The sequence below is a fragment of the Diadema antillarum genome, unplaced genomic scaffold (assembly GCF_040938485.1).
Source record: "Diadema antillarum isolate AM-2024a unplaced genomic scaffold, OU_Dant_1.0 seq00000798_RagTag, whole genome shotgun sequence".
In the NCBI taxonomy this organism is placed as follows: domain Eukaryota; kingdom Metazoa; phylum Echinodermata; class Echinoidea; order Diadematoida; family Diadematidae; genus Diadema; species Diadema antillarum.
The window spans coordinates 1175480-1197442 of record NW_027271682.1 but is presented as its reverse complement, the minus strand read 5'-3'; the positions used below and the strand labels follow the sequence as shown (position 1 = coordinate 1197442).

Here is a 21963-nt window from a genome sequence, read left to right as displayed (position 1 = left end):
AAAGGGCAAATTCAGACCAAAATTGTCATTATTTCATAAACGAGAGACGGTATACGCTGCAAGAAAATCGAACAAGCTCGATTCCCACTTTGCTATTCTATTCGCAGCTATTCGGTACTTTCGAATAGTGCCCTCTTATGTGAACCGGTGTGAGGAAATCTTATCGTTCGATTCAAGCTATTCGCGTGCCCTCGAAAAACGAGCCCGAATACCCGAATAGTATACTTCTATGTGAACGCAGCCTAACGGGAGTGCACTGTACAATGTACCACTAGATGCTGCCGGTTTAATGCCAGCTTGCATCTCTGGAAGCTTCGATCTTTACACCACCTTGCTGGTGCGGCGTTAGTGATCAAATTGCACAGCATATCGTTCAGGAATCAAAATCCCGGTCTTGATCCACCTGTAGATGTAAACCTTGCCTATCGCGATACGATGGCTTGAAAAGAAATTCCCTTAACAGCAAAAGTCATACATAATACATTGTAGCTGTTGTGTCACACGAAAGAATGAGAGGAATATGTGATGTACAGAAAAGCTATCCCTACCTGGACTCATAACCCTCCTCCCCCACCATACCACCAACACCTGTGATACGATATCCGATATAAACACGATGCACATAAAATATAGGATCTGTAAACAATGTGTTGATATTGCTGTACTGCGTGTCGTGCGGATGTGTTTTTTGAAGTGCCTCGTTGCAAATATCGCAGAGATTGGACAAATAACGTACAGCAAGAACTATTTTCATCATTACCATTCTTTTAATAACGAACAATAAACGCGATGGTTTCCGTACAGTAAAAGTCTCATTAAAGCGATGTCTTGAAAATAACAAATAAGCACACATTGTCTCTGCTTTTGTTTCAATAAAATATAAATGACTCTACACCTGTAATGAAATGACACTATAACTTTCTGTGTTTTTAATCTCTCTCTTTGGAAAATAGACAGAGATGTCCGATGTCGTATCGAAAAAAAAAGAAGAAGATAGTTTCTTGTATTCTTTTATCTTTGCGAATGATATAAAAAATACACGGGAGTACCAGAATCCAAGAGAACTCCATTCGGTTTGATAATCTCTCACACAGTCGTTTCAATGAATAGCTCACTACTCCGGTCAAACGTTCTCATCTTGCATGATTCGTCCTTGTGGTTATGAAGAAACATTAAAGGATCCGTCTCGTTCTTATCTGGGATGAGTTGGTACTGTCCATTCCCTGCCTTCTTCGACGATATGACATAGCAAGTCTCCTCAGTTAGCTTACCCTTCGACTTGTGAGGGCGCATGAAACCGAGCTGCTTTCGCGCCATCCAGAAGGTCCGGCTCCAGAATAGGATAAGAAACACCATGATGATAAGGAACCACGTGAGAATTAGAATCATTATGCTGTGTGGATTGGCGAAATGATTGCAGATCAAGTCAGCGGAATAATAGTTGATGGCTTCTTTGATATACATCCCTTCTGCAATGGGCGGTTTGACACACACCACATTCGCGCGGAGCGCGTCCCTCCAGTCAACCGGTGCGCTGTAATCCGCAGAGACGTCCGAAGGAATGTCACTAAACATGGCATAGTCACCGCCATCGGCACCAGCACTTGAACTGTAGTCATATTCTGCCGCTAGCCATTTGACATTGCAATCGCAGTGGACGGGGTTGTCCTCGGCGTTAAGCGTTGTAAGCGCAGGTAGCCCGCTGAATACTTCCTCGCGGATGGTCAAAATCCCGTTTCCCTGAAGTAAGATCGTCTCCAAGGCGATATCTCCATCAAAGGCATCGTATGGAATGGATGTTATGGCATTTGAAGACAGGTCGATCTCTCGGAGTTTGGTTAGGTTTCGGACGTTGGGAATCTCCCCAAGCATGCTGTTTTGTAGGTTCAAAAACTCTATACTGACCAGACTGGTGAAGCCAATGCTACTGACAACCTCAAGAGCATTGTAAGACATGTGTAGGTTTACGAGGGATCGCATTTTCACGCCAAGGAAGTTTACATCTCTGAGGTTGTTATGAGACATGTCCAGGTACGACATATCTTCGCTCCAATTGAATAGGTCATCTGGTAACTCCTGGAGTTGATTCCGATTCAAGTTCAAAAACTGTAAAGAGGGATTTCCCCGGAATTGCTGGCCGTGCAACGTCGTCAGATTATTTCCACTCATATCTAACTCGACAAGATAGCTCATGTTGTGAAACAAAGTCACAGGTAATGTCACGATCTCATTTTCGCTAAGATTTAGCGACGTTACTAATGGGAAATGAATGAAGGCATTGTCGGCAATTATTTTGATAATGTTACCAGCCAGATTCAGGTGAGTTAAGGCTGGGGCACCGTGGGAATGGAACCAGTCACTACAGTTTACCGGGAGCCCGTACATTAGCTCGGGTCCAGGAACGAGCTCCACCGTCTTTGGAGTGGGAATATCATCCCCGCGAAGTTCTGACTGTAAATCTAGATCAGCTCCTAATCTATTGTGAGACAAATCGAGTTGTTGTAACAATGATAGTCTGTCGAAGAGTCCACTAGATATATTGCTGATAAGGTTACTGTCTAGGTAGAGCTTTTTAAGCTGACCCAGAGAATTGAAGGCACCCTCTTGTATGATACTGATTTCGTTGCGACTTAAGTGAAGTTGTTCGATCATGCAGTTCTTTTGGGAAAAGTCAGCGTTTGTGATGTAGGAAATGTGATTGGAGCTAAGGTAGAGGTGTTTTAAGAAACGCATGGTACGAATGGTCTCCGGAATGCTCTGCAGATGGTTAAAACTCATGTCCAGTTTGATGATCCTTTCTTGGTGGGATAAAACATCATCATGCACCGCGATCAAAGAGTTGTTTGCCAAAGAAAGTTGTCGCAGCCGCGTGAGGGACGTGATATTGAAGCATTTCAGGGTGAGATTATCTTCTAAGTTGTTTCCCCTGAAGAGCAGAATTCGCGTGCTGACTGGCAGGCTTGATGGAAGCCTGGAGAGGCCATTGTCCGAGCAATCCACACGCTGCGTCACAATGTCACAATCGCAGCTTTCCGGACACGGAAAGATTTTCGAGATCCGCGCCACGGCTGTCTGCAAGAAAGGAGCCAGAATTGCTAAAGCTAGAGACACCCATCCAACACACCGGGCCACACTAAGCTTCATTGTGGCAAAAGCACTAGCCTCATCTACCGATGGGCTCGCTGGATATCGTATCATACGAGGACACCCCCGTCTCTCCCGCTTCGTGCTACATATCTAGCTTGTCGCAGCGACGTTATGGACGGAAAGCCGCTCTTCACTCAAACTTCATGAAAGGCAGTCCATGAAATGCCTCGTGAACAGGTACTATGTTAAAACTCCTGTTTATATGTCACTCCTGGCGAAAGTTGATGGAGAGCTGGACAACAAGTCGCATGTCGCTGAAATGCGCGTTGACATCAAACTTGTCGTCACCCGATATTGTAGGCAGGCGTTCGATGCTTGTATGTCGCTCTGCCGATGGTTACGTAAGAGAGCTTTGATGTCTGTAGAAGTAGAATAATAGAGAAGAGAAAGAAAAGGAAACGTAGCATTATTAGGAAATCCACCCAACAGTATATTAGTCTTGCTATATGTTTCGGGAAAGTATAACAACTTGGCAAAATAATTATGTCAAACACCACATACACAGACGCACACACTCAAACCATTATGATATAATGTCACCATATGTAATGGCATTATACTGCGTCACCATAATCATCATCGTGATAATTATTAGCATTTTTATTCATACTAAAAACTGACATGACTAGGGTTGTATATATTATATTTGTATGGTAGCTTACAAGTCGAGAATAGTGAGAAAACTTTAACAAAAATCACATGCAACAAGTCATTTTGCTAGATGTCCAACCACTCACTCATTCAACGATTGTCATCAGTACGGAGTAGCGCTTTTATTTCTCTCTTTTTTTCTCTCTCTCTCTTATACTCTTTATTTGCGTGCTTCAAATCTGAATGTGGATCATGCCTACGGCTGTCGCGAGAATTGCACGGGTTACATTCTCTCAAGATTTGCCTTCGCTGCAAGGAAGATTACAATGGATGCTTTAAATTTCAAAGAGAAGACTGAGGGACGACACAAAATATCGGTTACTCAAGGGACTGGGGAGAAACTCGACTCGACAGGGGCAAGAGATGCTGTTCGTAAGACTCAGGTAGGGATCAGTGTTAATTAGAACTATAGGGTTGAATGACACTCGGTTTGGTTTTCGGAGAGCTCAGGGGAGCGTTTGCTCGTTATCACCACGGTCTCCCCAGTTCGTTCCACACCCTGTAGTGCGCCAAATGATGTCTGTTTTGTAGAGTGTCGTATTACGCCTTGGCCTGAAAGTATCGACTAATTGGAGCTTACCGAGGATTTGTACCACGGTTGAATGGCGGCCAAAGAAACTATCTGTTACACAAGTCTTCAGGGCTCGGTCAGTCGGTGGCTGTTCTCTTTTCATTCCGTCACACTGTACCTTTATCTTTTAGCACGTGTCCGTTCCACGAAAAAATGTGGCAATATTATTTATTTCTAGCGGGCGTTGCTTCACACAACAGAACTGCAAAATCGTATACTGGTGTTTTTGCCTTCTCTGGTGAGAAATCGCGATTTCTATAAAGCACGGTTTTGCTTGTAAGAATTTCATCGTCATTCGACAAACCAAGATCGCATGCAATACCCTAGCAATACCCTAGTGCACACTACATGTATCATAGACGATTCACGAAGCTTTTCACATTGTAGTTTCGTTTCACTATTGTAATTTCTGTTCATATTTTGTAGGAAATTAAAAGAGATACAAAGTGTGCTTGCCAGACAAACAGTAGTAACTATCTTGTTTCCATCAGTAACAAATTCTCATCTTTTAAACTTGAGTAAATATGGCGAAGAATTACACTGTAGGAGACAACTCGCGGAATGTAATGGTGGTAAACAGAGGACGGGCTGCATCTTTTTTATGACATATTGTATTTATAAGTCTTAACCCTTTGTGTGTTTGAATACCGATTGGCGCAGAGAATCAGATAGTATTGTACACACTGTCTCAAGTCCCTGACACGTAGCCGCTGGACAAGGCCTCGCGCGCTGGTCTGGGCTGTCTGGGCCTCTGTATGTGATCGTTGTTGTATCGCGATTAGTCTCAATTCAGACACAAACGAGATATATGTCCAGACCGCGTTGGCTAAAGACTACTGCCACGAAAAGGTTAAACTAAGAGAGGAATGTACAACGAAGATTATGACAAATAAAGATTACAAAGAGGTTTTATTTTTTAATGGGAGAGGGGCGACTGGAATGGACAAGACACCATCTCGAGTCAGCTTCTGCACTACTGCATTCACAAAGTATTGCACATTTCAACCCATTTTTTTTTCCGAAGGAGAAAAGACTTCTTATGAGAGCATAAGACTAACAGATTATGTCAATTTACTAATGAGTTTAAAACATTTATGTCGTTCCTCCTGAGAAATTAGCCATTTTGAGTAACAGGTTTCTTATTCATTCCAACATTTGAAATGTATAGCAAATTTAACGTCCTCGTGTGGTTCTTTTTTTTCCGTGGTGAACATTCATTCAACACCATGGATTACATGACATACATTTGCAATTTCTTAATCACGTTTGGGACCTTCTCTGTCCGTTTTACTGCTAGGAGCTATCGGTCGGTTCAAAAGATGCTCTTTATAAGGTGCGCATTCCTCATATTCCTTGCGGCATGTCAGTTCTGTCGCATTACAATCTCTCCATCTCTCTCTCTCTCTCTCTCTCTCTCTTTCTATTTCTCTTTCCCCTTTCTCCTCCGAACAATCTGTCTCTTTCTTTCTCCTCTTCCTCCAATGTATTTGAAGTAGGTACTAGACTGTAGAGCAAAAAAGGGTTTTTGTTCGCTCGGGTTCTTGTTTTTGTCTTCGTGATTTGAGCTCTTGATATTCTTCGACATTACTCGATGATTCCGTGGTCCCTCGAGAGACCATTAGAAAAATCACATCAAAAATAAATGACACTTAGATGCTTGAAGTATGGATGATGATAATTATGGAGTGTTGATGATAACTCTGTATATTATACAGTCTGAAACCTACGTCCTTCTGATATTCATAGTAACGACAACACCAGCCAGTAGACGGCTACCCCACTGGATGCATTGTATTCTATGCACGTCTTGAGAATAATCGCCAACGGCTACCCGATGACAGCATTACAACGCCAAACAAGCAGTGATCAGACAGGACGCTGATAAAACAGGGAAAATGTTTCCACCCAGGGGCCTTATCGATCCTGAGGTGTTTTTTTTTCTGTCCTCCGTATGTTTGTGTGCTTGTTTGTGTGTGGGGGTGTTTGTGTGTGGGGGTGTATATGTGTGTGTGTGTGTGTGTGTGTGTGTGTGTGTGTGTGTGTGTGTGTGTGTGTCGCAGAGTACATGAGACATATTAAACCATAGCAGTGTAGATAGTGTAGTACAGAAACTGTGGGTACAGAGAAAGTAACTTCCAGACAGAGAACAATGCATGAGTACATTAAGCAAACACATCAGTTGATGACTAACCTGTCGTATTCTAAATCAGGCAGCCAGGACAGGAGGTAAATTATGTGTAACGTTTTTATGTAAAAACGATGCGATCCATCTACTAAATTGCACGAATCAAATCATAGATGTTAAACGACCTTAATTTTGATGATCTAAAGCAATTATGAATATGGAGATTTTTGTCTAAGAGTATACAAGAGAGATCAAAAAAGCACAGAGTCATCCCACTCTAAAGATGATGTTGTTTGAACATGATGTACAAGTATGAAAATAAAACTGCATGCTAGCTCAAAGGACTACGACTTCTGCATTCTTGGATTTACTTGTCCTTGTTTTTCCTATTATTCTCATAACGCTCAATTCTTTGTCTGGAATGCCGTCAGATCAAGAGTCTTCCTAGAGGGCTCATATTGCATCATGATCAGACACGGAAATCTGCTGGTGTCACGTGATATATGATATTATACTCTGATCAAACAGACAAAGAGATAGGAATCGATGTTATTAAATAAAGTTAACCCGTTTGATACGAGATCCTGAGAATTCTCCATCGACTCTGCACAGAAAACCAAGAAGGATTCCGTAGGAAACGTGTTGCAAAAAAGTAACCCATGAGTACACCCATCCACCGTAAGAGTTATCCCATACTGTTAAGAATCAGAAAAGGTACCCCATGAGTTACCCTGTAATGTTAAGAATCAAAAAAAGTTACCCCATCAGTTACCCCATAATGTTAAGAATGATAAATTTAAAGTTACCCCATGAGTTACCCGGTATGCTAATGTTAAAAATCAGAACGTTGTCGCATGAGTTACCCCTTAAACTCATGAGGTTTGTTTTATAATGAATGCAGGATCATACGAGCTAGGCTTACCCCATAAGGCCAGTAAGGTTGATAATCTTAAGAGTTACCCTAACGAGGGTAAAAGAGTTAGCCCACAATGTTAAGAATCGTAAGAGTTGCCCCGCCATGAGGTTTGTTTCTGTGGGGGAATGCAGGTTGGGAAAACAGAGGAGAGGATTGCCTCCCTTATGGAAGTTGGTTTGTTAGGACTTGGTAAGAGTGAGGGTACGTTATGTTTGAGTCATCAATGATGCAGTGACTTTGTAGCTGTACGCTTCGCACGGCTAAAAAGTGGGACATACTGGAATAAAACTTGTATGATGCTCCTCACGTGAGTTCTCCACCTGTTAACACTTTCCTATCATTTAACTTTTCTCACACCCCCTTCTTTCTAATCTCCGTCATGTCCGTCCCTCTCTCCATCTTTCTTTCATGTGTCCTGCTAACCTTCTACTTCTCTATAAATTGCAGCGCCTTAACTCTAGCCAAGTTTTCCCTTTGATCGCTGCCCCATCATCTCGCCCTGCATCATCTCGCCCCATCCCTCATCACTAACGCCCTGCTCGCTGGTGTACAATACGGACAGAACGCGGCATTTCCGAGGTCTAAGTGGCAATTAATCCCGGTCGATTCACGCCCGCTCCGATCTCGCACCTGCTGCATACGGGGGGTATGTAATTACCTTGTCTCGCGGAAACTCATGAACTTGCTCGCTAGAAATGGTCCCGCCAGGTCGATTCAAGTCGAACGGTGGGAATGTGGAACAAAGCTGGTAGACGAAGAGACACAGAAACAAGAAGGCAAACCGGAAAAGGGGGAGGGGGTGGGGGTGATGGAATAGAAAGAAGCTAAGGGAAGAAATTGGCGAACCTTTCACGGGTTGAGTACGGAGCATGGTCAGACCGAGGAAAGATCCATGGGTAATGTAACAGAGTATGGTTGAGTAGTTAATTTCAAAGGGAATTACATGCCGATCTTTGTGGTATACTGGTCCGGTGCGTAATGCGGCGCGTTTGTCGGCACAATGTGCAGTTGTGAAAGTCCGAGTTTCTATAGTCTGCAGTATAGGCCGACATGGTAGAGTAGAGTAGGCAAGCCCTCATTTAGAGAGGCAATCGTTATATGACTTCTGTTGCAACATTCTAAGCTGAAAAAGAATTATATGCAGGAAAAAAAAACTCAGATTAGAGGGGTGAAATACAGTGGCGTCGTATGCATTCCAGCACTGCAATGTTTCCATTGTGTCATCACTATCTGTAAGAGGTAAAACTAAATTTAAACACGTAATCATTTTTGAGAGAGTTTTTCCGAGAACTAGACGGCTACAAGTCCGTCGGTATAAATTGCATCTGCAGAGCGCGTTAAAGTTACTACATGTATGATACTATGTGTATGTTTACGACGTCGATTTCTTAAATAGCGTTCTCAAATTCTCATTGGCTAAATCACTCCAATATCGTTATGAAGCAGAAACTACCATGTCAACAGTGTGCAGTTTCCCCATACATAGCTGACTGTAACTAAGACAGTCAGCGCTTTGCCTCGAATCGACTTTGTATCACGTTTTGTCAGGGAAAGGATCTGATGGGAATCTGTTGATCGACCTGCCGTCTGCTTTCTGCGTCAGCTCACACCTCGCAGAGGTGTGAACGGCGCGAAATATGATTGTACAGCACTCGGCTCCCCATGATAAAGATCTTCCACTCTCACTATTCCTCTCTCTGGCCCAGTTAACGGGGGTAATTCATCTACGCAGTTTCTCCGCTTATCTGTGGCACCAAGCAGAGGGCCGAGGGAGACTTTGGAGTGACGTGCGCGTTGGAATCGACACCCACTTCTGCATCTCATCAGCCCCAAACTCTATCAACCAGTGGTAAAAGCTGCTTTCTCGCTTACTGTTCACACAACTGGTATACTAAGAAATATAAGGCAGATAGTGTGTGTGTGTGTGTGTGTGTGTGTGTGTGTGTGTGTGTGCATGTGTGTACATAAAATGGATAAAGCGGTAGATAGAGGAAGAGCACTGGAGAATCAATGAGAGCTGCAGGTTATACAGACAAACCGACTTACAGTTTGTGACGGTTCTCAAATCTTTTGAGGAGGGGGACACGCATGAAAAATGAAACATCAAGGAAAAAAGTTTCTAAGAAGTAAGCAGAAGAACGATGAGAGTATTTCATTGTGTCTAATATTACCAACATTATTTCTGTTTATTTCAAAGTACTAATTTAAGACACGAGAAAGAGATGGGGTTGCTATTGCAAAACATGTCTCCTATCAGTAGAATTCCCATGTATTTACGATAGAAAGCCTTGTATATCTGGGAAAATGAAGGCAAGTCTCGAGGTCGAAGATCATATTTTTTTCCCGTTTGTCTCAGATGTGTGTAATAAAAAGAAGAGATTTTACGATATCAAGAGGTCGAAGACTCACGTCTACCCTTTTACTCACTACAGAGTGAGAAGGATAACATTCTTGATTGTTGACGACACTTGCATTGCCTTTTTCAAGCACGCCCTCTACCCAGCATAATAAAGTTCAGATTATCACGGCGTCATTACCATCTTTAGTAGATATGAAACGAGCAAGCCATCGGGTCACGTCCTATCTTGCGATTTTGGGAATGCTAGAGAGATCTGAAAAAATGTGAGAAAATATAAGAACATCACCTAGTTGTAAAGGATCCCGCTGTGAGTATCAAAGAAAACGTGACATTACCAGAGGAGCTGCTCGATTAAAGTGGGTCTTTTCCCTTACTTCCTCCGTCCCCCTTCCCGTCAAATGTCCCACTCCGCCCTTGCCGAGTACCCTATCAGGCGACCTGCCATGGTCTCTCCTTAGTGATGGGCGGATAGCCGTAGCTGGCTTGACATGAATAATTCATGAGCACTCTTCTTCGTCTTTTCCGCCGCAGCATTAAACGCCTCAAAGAAAGGGAAAGTGGAAGGATATTGATGGGTTGGCAGGCTCCCAGGGTAGGGCCGCCAGTTGGCGGTAAAGCCTGTCATTTGAACGCTCGTTAAGATTGCGCTGCGAGCACGCGAGGACGTCACGTAGACAAGCAATGTCATATTAAAACAACAACTACTACAAAAATCGACTCTACGTCACGCACAATTGACTGTTAAATCCCCCCACGCACATACACACACACACACACACACACACATACACGCACATACTCATCTGTGTCAATGGGGCATGTCGTTTGGATTTGCTTCTATGTTCATTTTTTTCCTTCTCTTTAAATATTGAATAAAAGTCTATATTATATAAGTGTCTTAAACAAAAATAAGATTTACCACTTTGGCAAAGAAAGAATGAATACCGTGCATCTGATTCTGATGAGGTATGTTTTCTTGAAACTGAAGCTTGCTTAAACAACACTTTTTCTGTTGTTTTTGTGTCATCGACATCGAAGTGAAGTAGTGGTTTTCAAACTCTGACGGAGCAAAATGGTGAACAGAATATCATCACACCCGAAGACATTAATCTCTCATGCAGAAATAGAAATGTAACCCCAAAACTTTCTAAAGTATCTTCGCTTTTCTTGTACACCTTAAGTGGGTCGTGATAAGATTGAAACATGTTCCCATGGGGGATATCTGCAATTAATGTATTAAGTCTGAAAACATCTCTTTGCAGAATGCCCTTTCAATCAGTGGCAACCCCAGCGGAGCGATGACAGGTAGGGGAAAGGGATGACAAAATACCCAAAGAAAAGAGATACGTAGATGATAGTGAAGAAAATGTTCAATCTTTCTGGGCCGCTCAGACCTGTAGGCGATTTCTGTACTTTGCGTCTTTCCGAATTCGCGCCCAGCCCCCCATTAAGACCGGTGATGCCTGCTCGGAACGCGATATCGCGGCTGTAGTTACCCAATGTCATCCTATGATGAGTGTGAGACAATGCAGAGGGTTAGCCGAGAGGGATCGGATTTCATTTAAGGGTAATGGGAGAGAGAATCCGGTGTCTTGCGTCGAGGTTGCCACGAGACACGACGAACATTGATTTTTCGCCCTTGTAGCTTTTAACATTATCAAGTCGCAAAGGACCACCCCGGCAAATTGCAGCTTCTGGGTGCTCGACATTATGCCTTCGATGAGAGAAGAGGAAAGAGTCCCATCATCTGGGATTAAATAGTCTGGTGGTGAAAAAAGCCTGCAAAACACATTTTCACTGATCATTGACCCGGTCGTTGCAGCTGCTGCCTGACAATGTTATTACAATTTGGCGTTGTTTCATTTTGAATCTTTAACATAAACTTAATGCTTTTGGTCTCTGCAATATGCCAAAATTTGAAATCAAGATTACTTCCCTATTCACATTTTGTAAATTATTTTTCCCTCATTTAGTTTCCTTTTCAAACAGTATTCACTAACTATATCAGCTTAGATTCAGTATTTGATTCCACTCCAGTGCCTAACCACGCAAACCCGTCCTAATGTTTTAATGGCCGAATGATGTAAGTAAGATACTTTCCAGAACACGAAAAGTATATGATATTTGAAATATTTTGGTAAGCATAGTTCACATCTGCTTGTAGCATAAAATGATCAGTGAATTTAATGAGTGCGTGTTTCTGCTATAAAAACAAAAGAAAATTTGCGAATCGCAATCGCACTGTCAGATGTTCAAAGCTCAAACTTGTCCTAATATTAAACGTAACTACATCAGTCAATTTATAAGTGACAACTGCTATTTCAGTAGACTTGTTAAACCGTCTGGGAGGAGGGATTTTGTTATTCTAAAGCAATGGTAGCAACAACAAAAAATCTGAATAGATTTAGAACTTTTGGACTAATACAACGACTTGTTATAAAGACATGCTTTATAATATCAATGTTCATAATGAAGTGTATCTCTGCTGTACATTTTTGCGACACTCGGAGGCGATTCGAATGCAACGTTGACGCTTATGCGTTGTCATTCACTGAACAAGAGCACACGTGTACATTGTACATCTTGGCAGCAGATGTTCTCACAGGTAGAAGGATGTGAGAGTTTCCTCGCGCTTTGGATGCTGTGAAGTTTTTCTATGAGGATGGCCACACACTGTAACACAGTATGCCAGGTGCTAGGAAACGACAACGTGTGAAAAGAACACAAAAGAATGAATAACTTTCTTTCTTCACCCTAGTTTGTGACAGTGCATTGAATTGTCAATTTAAGAACAATGAGGAAAAAAGGAGAAAGCATTGATTGATTGATTGATTGGTTGATTGACTAACTGATCAATTGAATGATTGATTGATTGATTGATGGATTGATTTGATTTGATTTGATTTGATTTGATTTGATATGATTTGATTTGATTTGATTTGATATGATATGATATGATATGATATGATATGATATGATATGATATGATATGATATGATTTGGTTTGATTTGATTAGATTTGATTTGATTTTCTGTACTGAAGACAACGGCTGGATAGCCCATATTCCATGGGGTTCAAAACATCAGTGAACAGGCCGATTCATAACCAGCCAGCGACAAGCCTTTGATTCATGATATGTTCGTATCTTCTTTTTTGTTCAGGTCAAATTTAGCTCTAAACCGTCAATTTTGTCATATTTTGTCGCAACAAAATGGATTGGTTCTTTATGGCTTGATGAGAAGCTGCTGGCTCTGAAAATGGGCAAAGCTCAAAGCACAGGCGTTTAACATGCTACATGACTGTTTCGAGCTTTTAGATAAACATCTTGCCACAAGCAATCTTCCGCAGGTTCTTTAAACACTGTGTGACGTTTAGCGAAGTGCTTTTACGACGCTTTAGCTTCTCCAGCTCCCATAGGAATCGACAGACCTCTTGTTTGATATTTCTTGTTTAACAAGCAGATGTTATACTGCAAAGGACGTGCCCGTGTGCGTCTCTTCTGCACTCAGAGGTGTCATTCTATGTCCTATTTGATCGAATATGGACTCTGTCAACAATACACAGCTCAACAAACGTCAAAGTCATAAGGAAGTGTCAGACCTGTGACTCTCATCCGCGCCATCCTCTTTCCTGCTATCCCTTCATTTCCCGCCCATTATCATTGACATGTCATCTGCACACACTTCATCTCATCTGCCCCACGACTATTCCCCTCGCGTACTGTCCGTGTCACGTTTCGTTTGTCAACGCACGCGTGCTAATGTGTCAACTTCCCCGAGTTTTTACACCCGAGTGTACTTCAGGCCATCATAGCGATCTTGCTGATGTGTTCTCTCAAAAACCTGTTTTTCAGCCATGTTTGGCCTGAAGCGCAAGTACACAAAATCTGATTCCACCTGTCACATCTGATTTTATACAAAGTGAAGTTTCCGCATAACGAGATTCGACCGCTCGATAACGTGATTTATCAAGTAAAATGCTGACTCTGCATTGAACACACGGTTTGGATCGTGAAAAGGGGGTATTTACAAGACGACTCGACTTGACTGTAAAGATGCAGGTGACGCGACAGACAGCAATTGAAGCCAAAGGCCCTCAATGTTAAGCCAACTATACTACTAAACGCCTAGGTGACATTGAGATAAAAGCGGCATCGGAGTTAAGAGAAAACAAGCATACGTTCCTTTCAGAGACAACCTACAAGTCAACGAGTTTTTCCTCTCAGCTTCCTATTCTGTTTTGTATCTGTGTTTTAACTTTTCTCTCCAAAATATTATGTGATGTTGCCATAGTCTCCAAGGAATCCCGCTCATGAGATATTCTATTTACCAAATACCACAAATCTACATTTTTTTCTCGCTTGAAACCACTATGCTTAATTGTGAACCACAATCATTGTCCACACATCGTAGGTCCAATAGGAATTGATTAAGAACGCAGTGATTTGCTGCGAAAACACGTACCCACTTGGGAGTGTGGGTGTGTGTGTGTGTGTGTGTGTGTGTGACGGAGATAGGGAGGAAATTTCTTTTCCGAGTCTTGTGCAAAAACACGCAATCCTTGTCCGAGATATGAATTTTGTATGGCGTGGACCCGCCCTATACCTGCGCTTCATTCAATTATTCATTACGTGGCAAAACCCCTGGATTTTATTCATATCAGATGGCAGCTTTGTGTTATGCGCTGAGAGTTTTAAAGAATATGTGTTCGTGTGTGCGTGTCTGTTTGTGCTGGCATGTGTGTGTGTGTGTGTGTGTGTGTGTGTGTGTGTGTTGTATGTCAGTTAAGGATAAAGGAAATGCAATAGTGAAGTCAATTTCTCAACGGCCATACACATAAACATAACGAAACGTGGGTAATCATCACAGTAACATTCCACTCCATTTCATACATCCACATAATATTTGCAATTTATACATTGGCGTTTTGGTGTAAAGACAAAACAAAGCGAAGAAATACCGACTAGATACCGGATTGTATGGAGATGAGATGAAAACCAGCATAAATTGCTATGGAGTACATCTACTGTATTAGAATGGTACGAACATAGCTACCAACAAGACACAACTTTATCTCGTTTTTGTTCCATGTTCCAGCCTATGATCTGGGTGGGGAGACTGGAGAGATTCGTTGACACCCGATGATGTATTACTTGAAAGTTTAATCGCTCTAAAACAATGGACGGAAAGTTTGCATTGTGTTTGTAATGACGATGACAATGACAATGTTTTAGGGTTGTTGTTGTTGTTTTTTTTTTTCATTTTCCCATGTCACCCAAATATGGGGTATTGGGGAAAATCAAATCATGGTACAGTGTAATAACACGAATTGAGAAAAGAAAATACGACTACTATTTACATTATTTACAAATCAACAGGAAAGCACAATAGATACATCTTGAACGAAATGTGGTTGATAAACTACTTACATTATTTACAACTAACAGTAAAAGCAACTATAGATAAGATGCATTTATGGTATGAATAAAAATCTTGAATGAGTATGATGTACGTGGTTCATAAATCTATCCAAATATGCAGATGGGTTTAAAGGGATAATCTTATATCATATTGATTGAAATTTCTGCTAGGCAACACGTTTATTAGCATAATCATGATAATTGTTATCTGTACTGAGTTCAAGACACTGTTACAATATGAGATTGATTTAAAAAAATGAAAAACAAAACAATCCAAATAATTAGATACTTGAAGTATATACACAAACGAGGAAAAAAACTGACGAAACACAACAGTACAGTATAAACTAACTGTTTGCGTGTGTGTGCGCTAGCGCGTGTGCGTGTGTGTGCGTGAAATAGATAGATAGCTGGAGAAAGAGATGGAGAGAGGGGGGGGGGGGTCGGAGTAGAAGAGGAATACGAAAGGAGGAAGGTGGTCGTATAGCGTGATTGGCACGTCTGTCGCTGACTCGATTAGAGAGGTTTTGTCAGGCCATGACAGGTAAAGTGCATCATGCATAATGCGGCGGTCAAGAGAAAAACATGACAAGAATACGGCAATGTCACGATACATCATACATTTAATTCCTCTCTTTATTGCCCTTCTCCTTCCCTCTCTCTCACTAATGCATGCACAAACATAAACACATCGCACACATATACACACACAAACGAATCATACACACAAACAGTGACAAACGACATGCGCACACACACAAACATGACAAATCTCACACGTTCAAATTAAAGGCGTCCATGGTAACAGTCGCAGGTAGACGATAATTATCAAATGCCATTATTGTTATTACATATTCAGCAACACTGCGCACACTATCCAATCATGATACAGTGTACATAAATACTGATTTCTAAATCACCAACAGAAACTTTGGGTTTTGACATATTTTTTTCTGCTTTGTTTGGTTGTTTGTTTGTTTTTAGTAGGTGGGATGGAAAGTCAGAAATGATAAGCATACAAGAGGAGACCCCAGAGTAGTAGCGTTGATGCTGATTTCCCCGCTTGTGAATATGGAGCAATCAAACAACAACAACATCAACGCAACCTCAAGAACAAACGCCAAAATAAATAGCGACAAGGCAGAAGTGTCTACAGTCGAGGCAATTATGATTATCCCGTTGGGGTAAAATGAGCTTTATTTCTTGCTTCTATTCCAACACAAGGCCTCCTTAACCCAATTAGTGAGTCATGTTAAAAGTGGGTTTGTTTGTTTTGTTTTTTTTTTACATTTTTTCGGACTATTGTCACCAGTACAGCAAGACGAGTAATTTGTTTAAACCGTGAGAGTACAGTAGCCACCGTCGAGCCACAAGGGCGTTGTGTGAATGGGGGCATCTAATCAGGAATGTCTAGGGAACGCGTTTTCCTCTGCCTGACCTTCCCTTCAATACCAGTGAGGAGTTAATTCTGAATAGCAAACCTACATGCGACGAGCAATTTTCAGTTGGCATATCAGGTTTATTCTGGCACAATTCTTCTTACATAATGGAAGAAGTGATTGCTTTGCCTTCTTTTGTATGCTGATGTTTCATATAGTAGGCCTACATTTTTTTTTTAATGTCCAAGCATTCTTTCTGCGTATTTCTCACTCACTTTTCAATGCCGCATAGCATAAAAATGCAAGAAAATCTTACAAATAGACACCGTAATGGATGTCAGCGACAATGCTTTCAAATCAAGTAGAGCATTGCTGTATTTTGACATTGCGCAACAAGTTCAAAATTATACCTACAGCCTCATGCAATGACTCCTCCCTCCCCCTCCCCCTCCCCCTCCTCCTCCTCCATCTTCTCCTCCCCCTCCTTCATTTTTTCTCCTCCCATCCTTCCCCTCCTCCTGCGAGCGCTACAACCACTGCTATACTCCTCTTGATATTTTCATTGGTGCTATTGGTACGATATTGGCGCTGATACGGCACAAAAACCGCGAATATCTTTATTGAAAAAGATTGGTGTGGGTCGACCATGAAGTCAACGTACTTGTTTTTGACCGCTCGTTTAATCTGAAGAGAATGCTGGATATATACCGCGGGATTGTCGTTTTCTGTTTTTTTTTTTATTTCTCTCTCTCTCTATTTGGTGATTGAATAAATATACCTTAATCTAGCGGGCAGGATTACTTGGTTGTTTTCGTTTTTGGATTGTTTTTGTTTTGCATATAATTGCCGCTGTGCACAAAGTAGTCTAAACTGGTGAAGCCAAAAGAAAATATCATGGGCTGGGGCGGGGGACAAAAGCTTGCATGGCAGAAAGATCATGTGATCGAGTATCATTATTTTTCAATTATCGTCATTGCCATTTCTAAAAGTCATTAGTAACAATCATTATCATGTACTATGAATATCACTTTCTTTATTCGCCCACGTCATTATCATCTCTATAACTCACTTGCAAAAATAAACAAAAAGACCCAGCGATGCCCGTGCGGGGAGGGATATCTGAAGTCTATGTATATTAGTTCAGATGCAAAAAAAAACAAACACTGTAGTAAAAATACCTTTTTCATATCTCGCATGCATACAATATCCCCAAAAGGCTTACAGTCAACGCTATACCCTGGATGGGGATATAGACATGAACTCGGTATTGAGAGGAGAATGGATCACGATAGCAGACCGCAGAAAAGGGCAGAGTGGCTCAATGGATAGTGAGTAAAAACGAAAATGCCTCAAGGTGAGTACTCAACGGTGTGTATTGAAATATCATGCTATACGGAAGGTGACCGGAGGGGTTTCTAGGCAACGGGGAAGATGTCGACACAGAAAGGCGTGAATACCAATCAGAAAAATGAGTTTCAGGCTATATATATTTTTTTCCGCTCATCTTTGTGGGAAAATAGGAAAACAAATCTTTATTGGGTGTGGGCGTAGGTGATGAGCATTCGAGCATGTGTCCTATATCCGCCTGATCATTGATAAACAAATCCGAATAATGATGTGATTTTAAACTAGAATATTTCTTATCTATCCCCCTCCCCGTCGCCATCCCTTCCTCTCGCTCGTATCATACTTATTTTCATATCATTTTGTTTTTGTTGGATTTGATTATAATAATCAAAATAATAATCATCATCTTAATCATAATGATAATAATAATCATCATCATTATCATCATGATAACTAACACTTATATAGCGTTTCATATTGACGTTTAAGAGCACAATACGGAAAAATATCAAATTCAAATACAACATTATATACATATATAACAACAAAAATTAAGATTGAATAAATAGACAAGTTTTCAGCAATGATTTAAACTTATTAACGCTTTCAGCATTTAGGATATAAAGAGAGTTTGTTCCAAAGAGATGGAGAAATAACAGAAAAAGCCCCGCCACCATAACGGGTACAGGTGCGGAGGCCATGTGATAATTGGAGGGTGGAGGAAGAACGGAGAGAACAGGTTGAAGTTGAATAGCGGAGAGAAATCAAGTCTTTGAGATAAGATAGGGCATGATCATTACATATCTTATAAACAGTGAGGAAGAATTTAAAGGTGATACGTTGATGTCAATGGATGGATTTATGGGCATTCAATACACAAAAGTTTGTGGTATGACATCTGATGCGCACAGACACACATAGTTTATGCATATCACTGCACTAAAATAAGAAAACAGAGAGAGAGTGAGAAAGAGAGAGAGAGAGAGAGAGATAGAGAGAGAGAGAGAGAGAGAGAGAGAGAGAGAGAGAGAGAGAGAGAGAGAGACCTGCCATACACAAACTTGTGAACGTGTGAACCTGCGAGCGTTGGGTAGTTTACATTTTAAGGTCACTCCGCCCCGATATTCACCGGCCAAGACAACAATAACACGCGAACGCAGGAAATTAGAAAGCTCCGGTGTTCGAGTGTATGTAAACATATGTTTTAGGCACGTTTACATCAACACAATGGTCAGCGGATTCTATCATATATTATTATTATTACTATTATTGTTATTATTAGGTGATACGCTATCAGCGTATCACCTATTGTGATTGTCAAAATCTCTCTTTATTTTTTTTTATTCTTCTTTCTTTCTGGACAATTTTGTGTCGTCAATATCTCAAGAATGACATAACGAAATAACATGACATTTTCAGTCAACATGTCTCATGACAAAATCTAGCCACAATAAGGTTTTCATGACAGTAACATATCTATGACGTCATCTAGGCGCCATTTTGTGATTTTCGGACCTTGTCACATGATCGATCGTAACTTCATAACTAGATGTCATTTCTGTATCATTTTCGGTGGACATGAAGTTCAGGTCACGCTCTATCTTACTTTTTAACGCTAGTTACACAGGTCATCATTACGCGCGCGTAAGCGCGCGTCAAAATTTTAAAAGGCTCAAAACGACTTCCCATTGGGAAATCTCGAAGTTTCAGACAATTTTAAGCGTTTCAAACATTTTCTCGCGTGCGCGTCCGTCCGCGCAATTCCGCGCGCAGAGCCCGTAAGCAACATGAAAATGCAATTTTTTTGACTGATTTGGATTCCTGATACTTTGAGTAACAATATCCATTGATTTCCGATCGATTTCGACCTATAACAAAGGAATGCACTGGCGTCAAAGTTGAAATTCCACGTGCGCGTCTTTCTGCAAATATAGTGAAAAAACATGTCTTTGTTTATTTCGCCATGGCTCTTTAAATCGTCCGTTGACCCTATATTTCTATTGCATATTACAAAAGTATATGAATTGTAAATAACATTCCTGGTATCAATATTGCCAGGAAAACGCGATGACGTCATCATATCGTCATTTTAGATGAAAAAAGTGGAATTGATTTTTTTGAGGTACTGTTTCTGACATTCATTTGCTCGTATCTCTGTTGTTTAAGCTCAATATTATCCCAAATTCAGATATGTTGCAGTTTGAACATTTGCCTTTCAAGTCCATGTGATGGTTTTGAAATATGATGACGTCATCACACTAGAAATTGTGATTAAAGGTAAAGACTCAAAATCAGACAAGTTTACGTGTTATGTCTATGGGAGGTGATTTTTTTTTTTAAACCATGCATTGACTTGACAACGTTTAAGCACCTTTACCTCATCTGATTTTGCTCCATTTCCTCTGAAACATAAATATGTTGTAGTTTAGACAATAAGCTTTAGTAATCATGCATTTTATGTTTTCAAATCTCCTCATCAGGTTGACAATTTTGCAATTTAAAACTGAAAATGAGAATGCAATCTGTACGGAACGATTCCCAATTTTTCTTTGCAACTGTATATTGATCGAATCCACGCTGCCACTTGTGAGAAATTGAATAGCGCCATCACAAGTCGACACTGTCACAATAGTATTTACATTTAAGTTTTGCACTCGATCTTCAGGACAGCAATGTGGCATAATCTGTTAGCGCGCTGGTTCTTCATAACGCCATACCGGAAGGCGAGAGGTTCGACCCCCGCAGGACTTTTATCCGTTCTTTCTTCTTTTTTTTTCTCTCTTTTTTTTTTCGGCAGTTCAGCTTTACTCCGATGTCATTTATCGTATTATTTTATCAAGTGTACGTAACCCGTGAACACGGCTGCTCTATTTCCCTTGCTTTGTATTGGAGTTTGGAGATTGGGTTTGCTTCAATAATTTTGTCACACTTAATGTTGTAAATTTCCCCTTGTTACAGTGTCCCGCTTGCCACGATTCGTTTTCTCTTTCCTTTTCTCTTCATTTGTTCTTGTTATACTGTAGCAGGATATTTAGGAACGTGTTCGTTTACATAACTAACATGAATGGGAACTGAATTAATTAACTCTAGTCCAGGTGCATGGCGTCTCGCTTATCTCTTTGGAATTCCAGGTTATTGTTTGACCAAATAACGGAGTTAAAGACAGGCAGGGAAGGAAGTGACTTGATATTGCTTCATAATGAGGAATTTCGGGCAACACCTTTCCAAGTGTAGTGATTATGACGGGGTTCTCTGTCGTTTATTTTCGTCATGGCTGTTTCACTAGTTAGCCATAGGTGATATTATGTTGCTGGCATCTGGGAGAATAGAACAGATCAGTACCAAACTGGAATAGCCCTATAAGCAATGTGGTAAGCGTTCAATTTTTTGCATCATCTTTCTTCTTTAAAGTCAATCACTACTGATCGAAATACGCAATATAATATGACACGTTCCACTGGTAGTTTAGGCAAAGGGAGTTAATGCATGATGCAATGATAAATGTGCTACCATTGATTTTAGAGACGTCATTGTGGTGTGGTACTGGTGATGGTAAGGGAACCATAGATTGCTTTTAAAGTAATGAGACAATCATTGGACCTTTGCATCAAGACCGTATTCCCATCTAGAATATAATGCATGTTCGTGCGGCGTTTTTTTTTTTAATCCTGACGTGGACATTTTTTTTTCTTGTTTTTAATTTAAGAATGTTATATCTAAATTTGTTTCTTTCCCCTAACATTTGTTTTTTGTTGAATATAGAGTTAGACGTTCCGTGATCGAGTAGAAGAGCAGCGATTTAGTTACAGTTTCAATGCATCTTGTTTACCATCTTCTCTGACATTAAATTGATGGTTTTTATATTTGACATTGTCTGTCTATTTGCCAGTTTATGCTCATAAACCACTGCTATAACAACTAATACATTTGCTTCACCTGTCACACGCAATGACATGGATTGCAGTTGTGCATGCAGTTTTCCTTTTGCCACCTCTCGTTTTTCTCTCCCCTTTTCCCTCACTTTGGTTTTGTTATACTGCAGATGGGA

The 21963-nt window shown here is 40.9% G+C and overlaps 1 protein-coding gene across 1 annotated transcript; it reads right to left on the bottom strand.

Moving 5' to 3' along the window:
* Window positions 1-1086: 1086 nt before the first annotated feature.
* On the bottom strand, window positions 1087-3144 carry LOC139739376 (uncharacterized). Its single transcript, XM_071649996.1, has one exon. The coding sequence runs from the start codon at window positions 3142-3144 to the stop codon at window positions 1087-1089; it is 2058 nt and encodes a 685-aa protein (XP_071506097.1).
* Window positions 3145-21963: the final 18819 nt, after the last annotated feature.